This window comes from Polypterus senegalus, chromosome 13, assembly GCF_016835505.1.
Source record: "Polypterus senegalus isolate Bchr_013 chromosome 13, ASM1683550v1, whole genome shotgun sequence".
Lineage (NCBI taxonomy): Eukaryota > Metazoa > Chordata > Cladistia > Polypteriformes > Polypteridae > Polypterus > Polypterus senegalus.
The window spans coordinates 2,010,509-2,024,893 of record NC_053166.1 but is presented as its reverse complement, the minus strand read 5'-3'; the positions used below and the strand labels follow the sequence as shown (position 1 = coordinate 2,024,893).

Below are 14,385 nucleotides of genomic sequence, written 5' to 3'. Positions count from 1 at the left end.
GCTTGGTGTGTCCTGTGAAGAGGAGAAGGGCGCCACCTGCTGTCTGTGCAGGGCATTGCGTTCTGCGCGCGCCGCCGTCAAAGGCTTTCAAATAAAACAAAAAAAAAAAAAACGTCATTTCACCCCACGTGACCTGTCGTGTCTTATTATTATGGTTGTGCAAGGCGCTATATCAGCAGGTCGACGGCATCTCGGACCTCCTCATCCTCACGCCTGTCAGTCCACTCAGAGGACAGAAGCCTGGCAGCCCCTATGGGTCAGAGTGGACCTCTGCTGGTGGACAGCACTGGGGAGACGAGGCGAGCTGGGGTGGACTGACCTGACCTCCTGGACACGAACTACTGAAGAACATATCAGCTGGTCAGCATGGCTACTGGACCAGCGCGGGCAGGTGGTGGTCATTTTAGCAGCTGCCCATTTATTGCCCAAAGTTCCCTGCGCATACCTCACCGTTCATTCGTGTCACCACTGCTCAGTGTCCACCTTATTGTCCACCATACGGTGTAGTGTCCACACTTCATCATCATCCAGTCCTTCTTCTTCTTGACATTTTCACTTTTCTCGCCCATTCCTGCATGGCCATGCCCCTGCCCAGTGCCCACCTCTGTGTTGTCCATTTACCGGCATTTTGGGTACCACCCGCAGCTGACGCCTATTTGACTTCTTGCTCCATTTCTAAATTTTATTCTGTCTGTGCCCTGTGAAAGGCGCTATATCGAGCCAGCGCTGTGCCGGATGGAAGGCCGCCATCTGCAGAATGAGGCAGAGAGTTGGCTCAACCGACAGCGCTGACGCCGCCTAACATTTAAAGGAGGCTCACCAAGGGGCCCGTCCACGTCTGTCGGTCACTCACTCAGTCGCCTCTGGCACTTCAAGGGTCGACACAACAAATGACATCGAGCGCCGACCTGCCAGGCTGCGCGTCCCCTTCGGTTGATTTGATGCTCATTTTGTGGTGAAAGGTTTCCCTCTAGTGGACAACGCCTGTCTCGTCACAGCGGCAACTCGGAGGTGGCCGTTTGGAGATCGCAGCGTGACTGGCCGTCCGTCAGGTCAGAGTGAACGGCGCCTGTCCACTTTCTGTTGTGTTTTAACACCTTTGCGACGTCTCTTTGTTGGCTTCTAGAAGATTCCTATCGATTTTGGATAGCGCCTTTCCTGACGAGCTTCAATCCAAAGTCCTTCACCGGTACCGATAATGTCTGGCAGGTGAGGCGACTTCCTCAGTGCCACTGAGATTGTCAGGGGCGTGTGCCGACTCTGCCATTTATATAGCGCCTTTAAAAGGCAGTTTTTAAAACCACACTTCGGCCTACACTGGCACTTCTAAATTGTGATCACACCCACGTCACGAACCATTCAAATGGTGGTTCATTATAGCGCCTTTCCCACTAAACGCTTTCCCAACGCCCTTCACACCTGTGGTTTATTTCCGTATTGACAGCTTTGGCATGTGAAATGAATTCCTCAGGGTCCCACGGCGAGTGGTGATTCATATTGACTTTATATAGCGCCTTTCATTTTACCACCTCTAAGTGTTGAGCTGGAAAACGAGAATTTCTGGCCGAGTCACCCCTTGACTAAACAGGGGAGGCGGAAAAGACAGACAGACATCACGGCCACTGGGGGCGCACTTCCAGCCTGTCCCTACAGGTTATTCGGAAGACCATCGGCCGGTAATGAGCGCCCGCCGTGCTGCCTCTTTACTGGGAGGCTACAGAGGGTCCTGTGCCACGCGCGGAGGGCAACACTCTCTAAAGTCTTAGGGTGAAGAAATCGGACAGCCCCAGCACGCGCCGCGCGCACACGCAATTCTAAACTACCGGCAGGGGACTTCTGGGCAGCAGGTGGCGCTCTTCTCTTGTTGTGTTGCCTTAACGGAAATCAGAGAGGGCCTTGGGTCGTTGGTGCTGCCCCACTTTTTCACTTGCACTTGACCACGGGGGTCCATGTGTCCTATGTGTCCAGTAGGCTTGAGCGCCTTCTGGTGCCAATCCCATTGTCGCCCAGCTCAATCTTTGCCACGTGGCCCCCACCCTAGTTTTTATTTTTTGGTTTAAACTTTGAACAATTGGACAGACACTTGAAAGGCACTGTGTGCCACCAGTGCCCACTGACTCCAATGACCTTCACTCTTTTATCGGTGACTTAATTCTGGTCTGATGTAGCGCCTTTTAAAGTGAACAATACACCTCAGACAGACCGACTCTGCAGTAGGCACAGGGACTGGCAGCGTGGAACTCATTCTGCTCATCAGCTTTATTGGCAGACAATTCTTATTTGGCCCAACCTTAGGGACGGTGGCAGCAGACATCACATGGATGTCACTTAGCTGTCACTCTTCTGTCACGCAGTGCTGGTCTCTTCTCCTGGTAAGCTGACTGGCATCACTGGCACTTCAATTGTGTCCTAGAAAGAGGAGACATTAGCAGGACCGTGCCAGGCAGTGCAGTGCTGAGCAGTGCCATGCTGGGGTTCTCCTTACCAGGCTGTGGTGGTCGTAGGTGACGTTCTCAAATCCTGTCTGCTGGTCCACGCCAGCGGGGCTCTGTTGAGGTGACTGCTGCCGTGTCCTCCAGTAGTAGACAATGACGCCAATCAGAGTGACCACAAAGAGGAGGACGATGATGACCTCAAAGACCACGGCCACCACAAAGTCCACCTGCACACCTGAGGCTGAAAGGCAAGGGGCACAATGACCAAGAGGTCCCAGTCACTGCCCCCCCAGGGATGTGCAGAAGGGCCTGGAATGGACCAGAAAGCCCCCAAGAGCGCCCCCTCTGGTCTAACAGGGCACCAGCCCCAGCAGGCCCATCACATCTCCTACAGCTTCTCTGGACCAGGAGTCAAAAGTGAAAGACACTTGATAAAAGGCGCTATATAAGGAGGGGTTAACTGACCTTTGCTGGCTGCTACTGGCTTATGCTGGCAGTCTCTGCCATCCTCATATGTGATGTCATCCACAGCGATGGCACCCAATGCCCTGGTGGCCTCAAGCACGATCTGAAAATGGAGAAGCGGTGGCCATCACAACTCTAAGAAATTCATAACCTATAGGGGGTCCTGCAGAATGCCAGGGGTCAAAGGGCGCATCCAGATGATACACTGCCCTCTTGTGGCCTGCTTGGCTGAAAGAGGTTATCTTCATTTGTGCCCTCTGAATACAGAGGGGCACCCCATAGCAGTTGCCACCTCTGCCCGTTTAAGAACCAACACCACCCTGACCAATCAGTAGGTCAACTCAGTGGTCCACTGGGTACCTGGAACTCCTGTGGGCTGGCCAGGCTGATCTGAGCCTCCTGCCACCCTGCCGTTGGCTCCTTGAAATACCAGCTGCTGAGCCACTCGCCTGCACCGACTATGGAGACTCTCAGCTCATTACGCTCATCTGGAAATGACAAGAGAAATGGTGAGAGCAGGCTGGGGTCAGCACCAAAACTCCAGAAATGCTGCCCACCAGGATGACACGTGGGCACCACACCACCCTCTGACTGGCACAGGTGGTGGGGGTGTCCACTGAAAGGCAGAAGAGGAAAAGGAGACTCACACACTGCGTCCACTCTGTCCAGCCAGTACCAGAAGCAAAGGCAGGCAGCCGATGTGGGGGGCAGGTGGTCACTCAGCAGCCAGGCTGTCCGACCCGCGGAGATGCGCCCATCACCCGCCACCAGCATGAAGCCACCTGAAAGAAGAGGACAGTGGCTTGGGAGTGTCTGGCAATGCCAAGAAGCCCCTCGGTGCCCTGGCCGAAACCCCACCTTGCTGCGTGCCCAGTGAGTGGTCCTCCAGGGGCCCCCAGTGGTGGGCATTACAGCCGCTTGCCCTCTCCCAGTCCAGCTGCTCCCACTCAGGCCTCCATGTGTTGCTCCAGCGGCAAGCATCCTTCTCAAAGTCACAAAAATCTGCAAAGGGTGAAGGGGGTCTCACTGATGAGCCCCATCATCACGACTCGTGGCACAGCACAAGCTGCCCCCCCCTCCCCCACTGGGCATACCTGAAGCAGGACAGCGACCCTCCCCGATTGTGATGTCATCAATGGCAATATATGTCTGGGACCCTCCAGCGCCTACAGCCTCAAACGCAACCTGCGGAGTTCAAAATGGGCATCTGAGAGGTAGTGCCCAACGGCCAGGGATCTTAGCACCAGTGTGTGACTTACCACCCAGTCTGACTGAGCCTCGACTGAAGCCCATTGGCGATGCCAGCCTACACCCTCCATGCCACTCAATGAGATGACCGTCTCCGGCTGGTGCCCAGATTGCCTTACAATCACATTGAGCGTTCCTGGAACGAGACGAGTCACTGAGGCCACCTGCCCAAAGCCCACCTGCCCAAATCACCTGTGCCAGGCTTACCTGGGTTGTGCCCACCTGCGTGGTACCAAAAGGAGAGGCACTCCATGCCCGCAGAAGGACTCCTCACCTCTGAGGACAGGACAGTCGTCTGCCCACCTTGGAGGACGCCGAGGCTCGTGTCAGCCACAGCGTAGAACCCTGAAACACAAGGAGTGTTGACAACGACCAGCAGGGGGTGCCAGTGCCACCAGGATCTGCAACTCACCTGTGGTCGTCTCCAGGCTGTGGTCAGTGGTGGGGCCGTGCGGGATGGCTCCAGAATGTTGGCTCTGCCGGACCCAGCAGGCCCCTCCGTCGGTGCTGTAGCCACAGGCGTCCACCTCAAAGGAGCAACTGAGCCGGGCAGGGCAGGGCCTGGACACGAGGGTGACGTCATCCACTGCAGCGTCCCCCTCAAAGCCATCACGGGTCACCTCGAAGATCAGCTGTGGAGACAGGCGTGTTCCTGAGAGCCCACAAGTTTGAGGGAGCCGGACGGCGGCGGTCAGCGGTGTCCTTCAGTGCAGTTACCTGAAATTCCCGACCCCAAGGGTCAACGGTCGAGATGCCATGCTGCCACTCGTCTCCATGGGAATGCATCTCGGTCCACAGCAGGGTCTCCACAGTGTCACCCAGGAGCTTCATCTTCAGGCTCAGCGTCCCTGAGGGGCAAAGTGTGGCCATGAAAGCTTGCAGCGTGGCCATAAAAAGAAACAAAGTGACCAGATGACCAGACGTACCTGTCTGAGCTCCACGCAGCAGGTACCAGAAGGACAGACACAGGGAGGCAGAAGAAGCGGGCTGAGGGTACGTGAGGAGGCGGCTCGAAGTCCCACTCCAAATCGGGGAGGACAGGGACACCGATAGGGAGTGACCTGCAAACACGTGACCAGTCACTCAACCAGAGCGCCAAGCAGTGTGGACACCAGAGGAGGCGGAGCCAAACCACCAACCTGTGCCACTGGTGTGGTCCAATCCCTGCCGGCCATCCAGTGTCCAGTCCAGGCCGTCGTTCTGGTCCTGGTACCACCCGCACAGTCCTCTGTCAAAGTTGCACGACACCCCTAGGGGGGCAGAGTAGGGCAGGTCACTGGGCGGAGCTTCACAAGGTCACCATGGCAACGGGCTGACCAGCCTACTTTACCTTGGGCCTCGTCTGGCCTGTAGTCCACTCCGCAGTGCAGGAAGGTGACACCGGCCACTCTGATGTCCTGGCCCTCCATAGCATAGCCTGCAAATGCCAGCTGCAGGGGGGAATAAAAAGAGCTGGTGGGTGGCAGGCAGGCAGACAGACAGCCACCTCTGCATGCCCACCCAAACTCTGCAGCTCACCTGAAAACCACGCTCTCTGGCTCCAAGCAAGGCCGTGGCGTTATGCCACTCACCCAAGGCAGGCCCACCACGCCAAACAACGTCCCCAGGTGGTAGGCCTCCGAGCCACACACTCAGCGACAGCAGCCCTGAAAAGTGCCACAGCAGTGAGCAGAGCCAGCAGCGGCCAGTAGGTGGCACAGCGGGTACACACAGGGGATCCACTGACCTGCATGGGTCACCGCGCTGGACAGCAAATATTCAAAGTGCACGGAGCAGGCGGGACCCGAGGGACCTAAGAGGGGGCTGACGACGATGGCTTCAGTGAAGAGGTGACCTCGAGCGGCGGAGACGGTCAAGAAGCGACCTGCGGACATGACGGAGGATTAAAGAGTGGGATGAGATGAAGAAGCCAGCGAGCGCAGAGCAGAGCTTGAGGACCCGTATGTCAGTGGCTCTCAACCTGTGGGACGGGCCGCCCTAGGGGGGCGCAAAGTAACAAAAAGGGGGGCGCGAAGATGTGAAAAAAAGAAAACAAGAATCAAAAATATGAAAAATCCGTCAATTGAAAGCAAAACAAATGAACTTCAACTACATTCTGATACTAGAACAATAAATCTAGAGTTAGAGAAATGTCGCTAAAAGTTAAGTAGGTAGAATAAAATCTCGTTAATTAAAAAAGAACACGTTGGTATGAGTGGGCTCCTTTCAAAAAAACGTTAGGGGGGCACTGTTATGAAAAACTGTTATGAACACTCGGGTCGCAAATACGTAAAGGTTGAGAAACGCTGGCTTACGCTCTGAAGGACCACCTCCCTCCTTGACTGTCCACTTGAGCCGTCCACTGCTGCGGTCCATCCAGCCATCACCCTGGGCCATAAAGCTCTGCGTGCCTGTGAAGGAAAAAAATGAGGACAGACACGAGGAATTCTGCCAGGACCCCCTAGAGAACTCCCACCATTCACACCCGTATGGCCCTCTCGAGACCGCCTGAGGCCTCCACGTGTCAGCTCCTCTGGTGGTCTTTCTCAAAGCCCCAGAGGGTCCAGTTGCTGTTGTCACACCCCACTGTCCCCAGGAATGCCCCCTTTACTCAGCCGTCCCCCATCTTTGTCTGTGTTGCCCTCTTGGAGTTTTTGGTCTCATTAGAGCTCTGCGAGTGTCCATCTCAGAGCTCCAGCTGTTGCCCCCACATAGTTGACTTGTGGTCCCCTCACCTGCCCTCCTGTCATTCTTCACATGTCCCTCCCTAATTGTCCACCTGTCACCCCCACATTTGTCCACTTGTGGTCTTCTCATCTTCATTATTAGAGTTGCCCACCATTATTCGCCCACCTGCCCAGCTTGCCTTCTCACTTGAGTGTCCCCTCCTAATTGTCCACCTCGAGCGTCCGTCCTTACTTCTCCACTTACACCTCGTCCCCCAACGTGCCACCATCTGGCCTCACCGCTGCCCCCCACCCCAGTTCACTCACCACACGGGGTCTCATCAGACGCGTCCCCGCAGTCCCTCTGGAAGTCACACACTTGACTCTGTGGGATGCAAACTCCAACTGCACAGCTGAACTGGTCGGCTCTGCAGGCTGTGGGGGGCACAGTGGGCTCAGGTCCTTCGGGCAGAGAGACTGCAGGGCATCAGACAGAATCAGTGTCAGCATGGGCAGCATGCCAGAGAGCCGCCGGGCACCCAGCCTGTCCTTACCACTGGAGGGTCGGCAGCCGGGTGACAGTTCCAGGTCATCTAGTGCCACGTCTCCAAATGGCCCATCCCCCAAGACCCCCTCTAGTATGATCTGCAGAGAGATGGCGCTCGTGAGCACTGGGGCAGATCAGCTGGCCGGGGGGCACAAGGGACAAGACCACCGTCCCTACCTGAAAAGAGGCGTTCACTGCAAAGTGGGCTTCCTCACGAACCCAGAGGTCCCCTCGTTGCCCCACCACCCTGGTCACTCTGGTGAGCTCTCCCGGGGTCCGTGTGCGATAGAAGACGTTGAGAGCGGCGCCCCGGGGTCCAAACAGGTGGTAGTAAAAGATGAGCTGCAGGAGAGCCACAAGCATTGGTCATCTGAAGAGAAGTGTGACCAGGGGTGGTCTTGATGCCCACCTCTCAAGAGCTCACCTGACAGGGCTCAGCCACTGCACTGGGCAGCAGGACCGGACTCATCAGACGTGCCCGCTCCCCTTCACCATGATGTTTTGAACCAAGGAACAGGAAGTGACCTGCGAGGAAGAACCAGTGAGACCCTGAAAGTGACCAGCGGCGAGTGACCCCATCCCAATGGCTCCCAGGTCCACTGGCGGCTCACCCAAGTCATTGTTCCAGCTGTGATCACGGCCGGGGCCGTGGGGTGATGCCAATGTGCCCAGCAGCGCCTGACTGGTGCGCTCCCAGCCATCCAGCAGCCAGCCGCAGGAGTCCATCTCCATGTCACACTTTGTGTAGTTGACTATGAAGGGCAGGTGGACAGAGAGGACAGTGGTCAGTACTGAAGTCTGGAGGGGGTCCGACTCAGCTGCTAGGACAGGCCAGTGCAGTGACTCTCCACTCTGTGGTCGCGGTGGTCTCTGTTCAGTCTCAGGTCACCAGTTGGACAGTGTGGGCTGATATCTGCCACCACTGCCCAACATCTCCCCCCACCTTTTGGCCAGTGAAGTGTGTAGCCGAAGATCACCCAGCTGATGACCACCTGACCCTCGAGGTCCATCAGTTGTGACTCACTAGTGACCCCGTCTTTGTCCTGCAGATGGCATTTACCAGTGCAGTCAAGCAGGATTGAGTGGACCCCATCGTGCCCACCTCCTACTTACCACACAGCTCTGTTGCTTCATCGCTTCCATCTCTGCAGTCCACCGTGCCATCACACAGCTGCCACCTGTCAATACAGCCACCCTGGGGACAGGAGACCTGCTCAGCCGAGCACTGGGCCTGGCGCTCTGAGACAGACACATGCATGGTGACCTCACACTGTGCCAATGGAGAGACTGGTCATCCAAAAGGTCACTATGTGAGACCCCGTGGCATACCTGGAAACGAGCAGCTGTGGAATGAGATGTCATCGAGAGCAACGTCCACCAGTGTTGGTAGACCTGAACTGGCTTGGAAGAAGATCTGGAACTTGGAGGAGATGTGCCCAGTCGAGATGGAGGCTTGGCGCCAGCCCTGGGTGTCCTCAGCCATAGTGCGCCACACCAACAGACGCCCGGAGGCAGACGTGATGGAGGCAGACACAGCAATGTGCCCACTGGCACCTAAAGAAGATCTCTGGTCAGCATGTCTACATCTAGAGATTTGGAAAATGTGGGCCTCTTCACTGCCCACTTACCTGACTGGGCTACACGCAGCCGGTACCAGAAGCGCACCTCACAGCTGGCGGCCACGGGTCCCACTGTGGGGGAGGCCAGAATGGCTGGCATCCCAGAGGGGTCCAGAGTCAGGCCGACAGACATACACCAGCCTGCAGACGAGATGCCAAGGATGACCAACGGGCTCACGTCCCGCAGTGCCTTCCTCTCACATTCCCCAACCCTGCAGCACCCAGTGGTGGTGAAAACATTTAAAGCTCCGTCAGTACCCCAAAGATCTACACAAGACCTACCGAGGTTGGTGCCCAGCGTGTGGTCAGTTGTGGGTCCACCAAGCCGAGCCATCGCACCACCCTGTTGTCGCCTCCAGCTGTGAGCAGGCAGGGAGCGGTCAGTCCAGCCACACGAGTCCTCTTCAAAGTTGCAAGTGAAGTCCTTGTGGTGTCCTGGGATGGAGAAGAAGAAAAAGAAAAAGGAGAAGAAGGAGAACAAAAAGAAGGAGAAGGAGAAGGAGAAGATGAAGAAGAAGACTTACAATGTGAGTGTGCAGGAGGTGCAGGAGACATCAGACATCAGAGCTAAAGCGGAGATGGAAATGAGAGGAGGGACACTCAGGGGACAAAAGGAGACACAAGAAGACTTAGAGGGGGTACAAGGCGAGGAGACAAAAGGCAAATAACAAAGAGAAACACGAGAGGAGGGGGTGCTGGAAACGAGACACACACAGGGGAACAAAAGGAGACATAAAGGTGACAGCAGGAGGTACAAGAGGTGACATCAGGTCCACTGTAAGGGACACAACGAGAAACAAGCAAGAGGGGCGACCAACAAGAGAAGCAGACGCACCACCAAAGAGCGAGCGGAACACAGCAGGGGCTACAAGAGGAGACAAACATCAAAACACCGAGAGGGACACAGCGAGAGCCAATGAGTGACAACAGGAAGGACAAGAAGTCGCATTAGAGGAGTCAGAATGGCAGATGGTGAAGATGAGAAAAAAGTGAAAGGGGGGCAAAAAGTGGCACAGTTTAAGGGAACAAAATTAGACAAAGAGTGACACAGTAGGAGGTACAAGAGGGGACACATGACATCAACAGAGGAGACAGGAGACGGTACAGGAGAAGAGGCCAGCAGCAAACAACTAAGAGGAACACGAGGAGACCCAAAGGGGCATAAAAGGAGCACAAAATGGGACACACGGTGACAAGAGGAGGTGTAAGAGACAAAAATCACAACAAGAGACCCTACAGGAGGTACAAGGGGGGTGGGGGACAACCAACAAAAGCCTGACACAATTAGGGGGACAGGAGGAAGAGGAGGAGGAAGACCAGAGAGGTGACAAACAGCACATTGACAGGAGAAGAAGAGAAGAGGAGGGACAGCAGGAGGGGCAAGAGGTGGCACACAAAGTCAAACCCGGTGGGCAGTACAGGAGGAGGCACACAAAGACACCAAAGGAGGGGGCACTGCAAACTACTAAGGGGAACAAAAGGAGATCCACCTGAAGCACAAGAGGAGAGGCGTCAAGACAGGACAGGAGGCGATCAGCCCAACGGGCCACCGAGAGACACGAGGAGGTGACCGAGAGTGAAACCTGAGGAAGAAAGTACAAGGGTAGGAAAAAAAAAAAGGGACGGCACGACTGAGGTGCATGAGGAAGTGCCAAGTCAGAGGAGACCCCCGTGAAGGTGCCCACTCACCACAGTTCTGCTCGTCCCGGCAGTCGCCCGGACAGTGGCACTCGAAGTCACAGAGGAGCTCCTCAGCCAGGCTGCAGTGGTCTCCATGGGCTGTTTGGGATAAGAGGGGCCGAGTGAGTCAGAGGACGAGGCAAAGAAGGAGACCTACGGGGTAATGGCGGCCACACGGGCTTATCTTGGGTAGCCTGAAGACTTTGAAGCGCCTTAAGTGGGCTCCACCAGCCCTGCATCGTTGGTACAGTAAACTGGTGTGGCTACTGGACATGGCATCACTCTATATAGCACCTTTCACAGAGGCTGCATACAGGCTCCCATTTCATACTCCACTTGAGGGCAACAGGATGCCAAAGGCTGTCCTGGCATCATCAAGCCCATTGTGAAATAGATGCCAACTCAGCACAGGTTTAAGATTAAAGGCCATGATGCCAGCTTAAAGACAAAGTGCCATTCATACTTCACACAGGTGGGTGCTGGCCTTACCTTTGATTATTAAGACCACCATTAAGCTTGCTGCCTGAACCCTCCCACCCATAGGGTTCAAATGACTCAACTGATGAGCTTGAGAAGCCAATGGCGGGACACCCTGGGGTCACAAACCCCAACAAGTGACACCTCCTGTGCTGACCGAAAAGCCAGATGTTCAGGTCGACACATGAATACCAAAAGGGAGACACATCCCTGGAGGGGAGGATTCAAGACCACCATACACCTAAGTGACAATGACGCCCAGGATCGCCCCCCATACCCCTTACCCAGCAGCTCTTGAAGGCAGCAGGCCACAAGAAGAAACGTCGGGCACCGCAGGCTCTTCATGCTGCCTGTTGAACATGTGGACTTCCAACCTCTGGACTTCCTCTGTCATGGACGGCCGACAATAAGGAGCTCGCGTGACGGGCACTGATAAGAGGAATCGAGAGGCTCTTGCCAGGCTAACAGCGGCATACCTTCGGCCCCAGCCAGCCTCGCCCCACAGGGTGGGAGGAGCCTTGAGGACCACTGCTTTGAATGTCAGGCAGTGTTGTGGCACCTCGCTAAAATGAAGGTAGCAGCAGGTGGGCCTGCCAGTGGAAGATGCCACTCCAGCCAGACAGTCTGCCAAACCAGCAGGGTTTTTTTTTTTGTTTTATAGGTGGTGGTGGCCTTTTGGATTGGAGTCACTAAAAGATGGGATGGCAGGAACCTTCTGCCCCACTATGCAGACAGTGTACCTGGCAGGAGGTTGTCACTCCATCAGCTCTCTGCACAGGGACAGGATTTGGGAAAAAGAAAGTAAAAAAAAAAAAAAAAAACTGGTTGAGCCAAATTACACGCAACCCTCATTCAGGGTGGGCAATCAAAGGCACCTGGCTGAGGGCACCTAGTCTGGTCAGGCACTGGTTTGGGGGTTTGAGGGGGGATTTGGGGGGGGTAGGGTGCACAGCGTTTGCTGCCTGGTATGGAATGGTCAGAAAGTGGCAAGAAGGCTGGCAGAAAGACATGGGATGACTTAAGACTGGGCATGAGCCTCCTGATTTCTACCTGGGGGGCTTGTCTGAGACAGCTGTGGTCAACATCATTGGCACTTCATTTCAGGTCTGCCATGTAGAATAACCATGGCATGTTATGGCATGAATGTCCTCATACATTGGATACGGAGATGCACGGGGTTCAAAAAACAGCCAAAAAGGAAATGAGTGGCGTGGCAGGTGGTCCTGACCCACATAGTTTCTTATAGTGAATACGGAGCTTCAATGTTGCTAATGTCTCGAGTAGAATGTGGACGGCTCCCTGCGCTGGCACAGTTATAACAGAGCTATATAATAGATTATATCTTCCATTATATCTCTAATATTTTATACTGTGACCCCCGTTTTTCAATGGATAAGCAGCAGACACTTTCAGAGTCTCTTTGCTGGAGCAGCTGCCGGCTGGCCACGTGACGTGCTCCTCGCATTTCAAAGATCAAGCGGCGGCCATCCTGAGGTCTCTCACCCTCCTGTCGCTTTACTGCCAGACTCCCTCCACTCCGCCGGCCCCCCGTGATGAAGAAGACAGGAGTCACCTCGGTATAAGAGCCTCGTGTTTGTAACTCGCAGAACAGCAATAAAGTTTCTACTCCTTGAAGTCTCCAATGTCACTTTGTGAGCCAAGCTGGACAATATCCAGATTATAAAATATAATACATTATTATATCCTGGAGTGGCAGCAAAGATAAAGAAAAGAAACTGAAAGGAATGATCCGGGGGCGCAAGTGACCAACACTACCTCCTTACTAGACCACCACAAGGACAGAAACACACCAGTAAAGGAAAAGTTATGTAAAAAAATGATTATTATAAGAAATGAGACCCACTTAACAACAACCCCTCTATACTTTAGTGTCGCCCTGCAGAGAATCGCAGCCACACGAATCACGACACCAAACACTCATCCACATACCCCACTCATATATAAATACGGAAAAGAGGAAAGAAACAATGAATGCCATCAGGGTCCTTTCAATACACAACTCGGCCACAGGGGATGCACAAACCAGTGTGTTTCTTCATGCCGGTCCCAAGTCCGGATAAATGGCGAGGGTTAAGTCAGGATGGGCATCCAGTGTAAAATTTTGCCAAATCAATATGCGGACAACAATACAAATTTCCATACCGGATCAGTTGAGCCCCGGGTTAACAACGACTGCCACCAGTACTGTTAGCCAGCAGGGTGCTGGGGGACATTGGGCTACTGTTGGATGAAGAAGAAGAAGGTGAAGAAGAATGGGGGGGAGACGTGTCCGGAGGCAGGAGGAGAAGAACATGAAGGTAAAGCGAGTGGAACCGAGGGTAGGAACTGTGAATGTTGGCAGTGTGACTGGTAAGGGGAGAGAGTTAGCAGATATGATGGAGAGAAGGAAGGTTGATACATTGTGAGTGAAGAGACTAAATGGAAGAGGAGTAAGGCCACGGGGATCAGAGGGGGATTCAAATTGTTCTATCATGGTGTGGATGGGAGGAGAAATGGAGTAGGAGTTATTCTGAAAGAACAGCACGTCAAGAGTGTTTGACAGAGTGATGATGATGAAGATGGACACTGCAGGTGAGTTGATGAATGTTGTTAATGCATATGACCTACAAGTTGGGTGTGTGATGGATGAGAAAGATGATTTCTGGAGTGAGTTGGATGAAGTGATGAACAGAAAGCGGTGATTGGAGCAGATTTCAGTGGACATGTTGGTGAAGTGAGCTGAGGATACAAGGAGGTGATGAGTAGGTATGGTATCAAGGAGAGGAATGAAGAAGGCCAGAGGATAGTGGATTTTGCCAAAAGGATGGACATGGCTGTGGTGAACAAGAAGAGGGAGGAACACAGGGTGACGTACATGAGTGGAGGAAGATGCCCACAGGTAGATGACATCCTATGAAGAAGAGTCAACCTGAAGGAGATTGAAGACTGCAAAGTGGTGGCAGGGGAAAGTGTAGTGAAGCAGCATAGGATGGTGGTCTGTAGGATGATGCTGGAGATCAAGAAGAGGAAGAGGGTGAGGGCAGAGCCAAGATTCAAATGTTAGAAGTTGAAAAAGGAAGACTACAAGGTTGAGTTTAGGGAGGAGATGAGACTGGCACTGGGTGGCACTGAAGAATTACTAGACAATTGGGCATCTACAGCAGATGAGGTAAGGGTGACAGCAAGAAGGGTGCTTGGTGTGACATCTGGACAGAGGAAGGAGGTAAAGGAAACCTGGTGGTGGAATGAGGAACTACCGGAGACTATAC

The 14,385-nt window shown here is 54.2% G+C and overlaps 1 protein-coding gene across 1 annotated transcript; it reads right to left on the bottom strand.

The window, feature by feature from the left end:
• Positions 1-2,966: 2,966 nt before the first annotated feature.
• On the bottom strand, positions 2,967-10,878 carry mamdc4 (MAM domain containing 4). Its single transcript, XM_039775195.1, has 21 exons — positions 10,797-10,878; positions 10,649-10,738; positions 9,242-9,394; positions 8,969-9,100; positions 8,670-8,894; positions 8,454-8,579; positions 7,952-8,092; positions 7,765-7,865; positions 7,518-7,682; positions 7,348-7,438; positions 7,121-7,270; positions 6,443-6,538; positions 5,788-6,033; positions 5,479-5,565; positions 5,288-5,398; positions 4,832-5,230; positions 4,561-4,800; positions 4,356-4,493; positions 4,160-4,284; positions 3,936-4,085; positions 2,967-3,902 (listed from the first exon to the last, which is right to left on the bottom strand). Exons 1-21 carry the CDS (start codon positions 10,876-10,878, stop codon positions 3,237-3,239), a joined length of 3,714 nt encoding a protein of 1,237 aa, XP_039631129.1. The 3' UTR covers positions 2,967-3,236.
• Between the last annotated feature and the right edge of the window lie 3,507 nt (positions 10,879-14,385).

Excerpts from the sequence above, each read along its gene's own strand:
- mamdc4 (XM_039775195.1), bottom strand. The coding sequence starts at position 10,878 with ATGCAGGGCTGGTGGAGCCCACTTAAGGCGCTTCAAAGTCTTCAGGCT. Across the intron at positions 8,580-8,669 it reads CCACAGCTGCTCGTTTCCAG|AGCGCCAGGCCCAGTGCTCG; the intron begins GTATGCCACGGG and ends TGTCTGTCTCAG. Across the intron at positions 4,285-4,355 it reads CGCAGGTGGGCACAACCCAG|GAACGCTCAATGTGATTGTA; the intron begins GTAAGCCTGGCA and ends GTCTCGTTCCAG.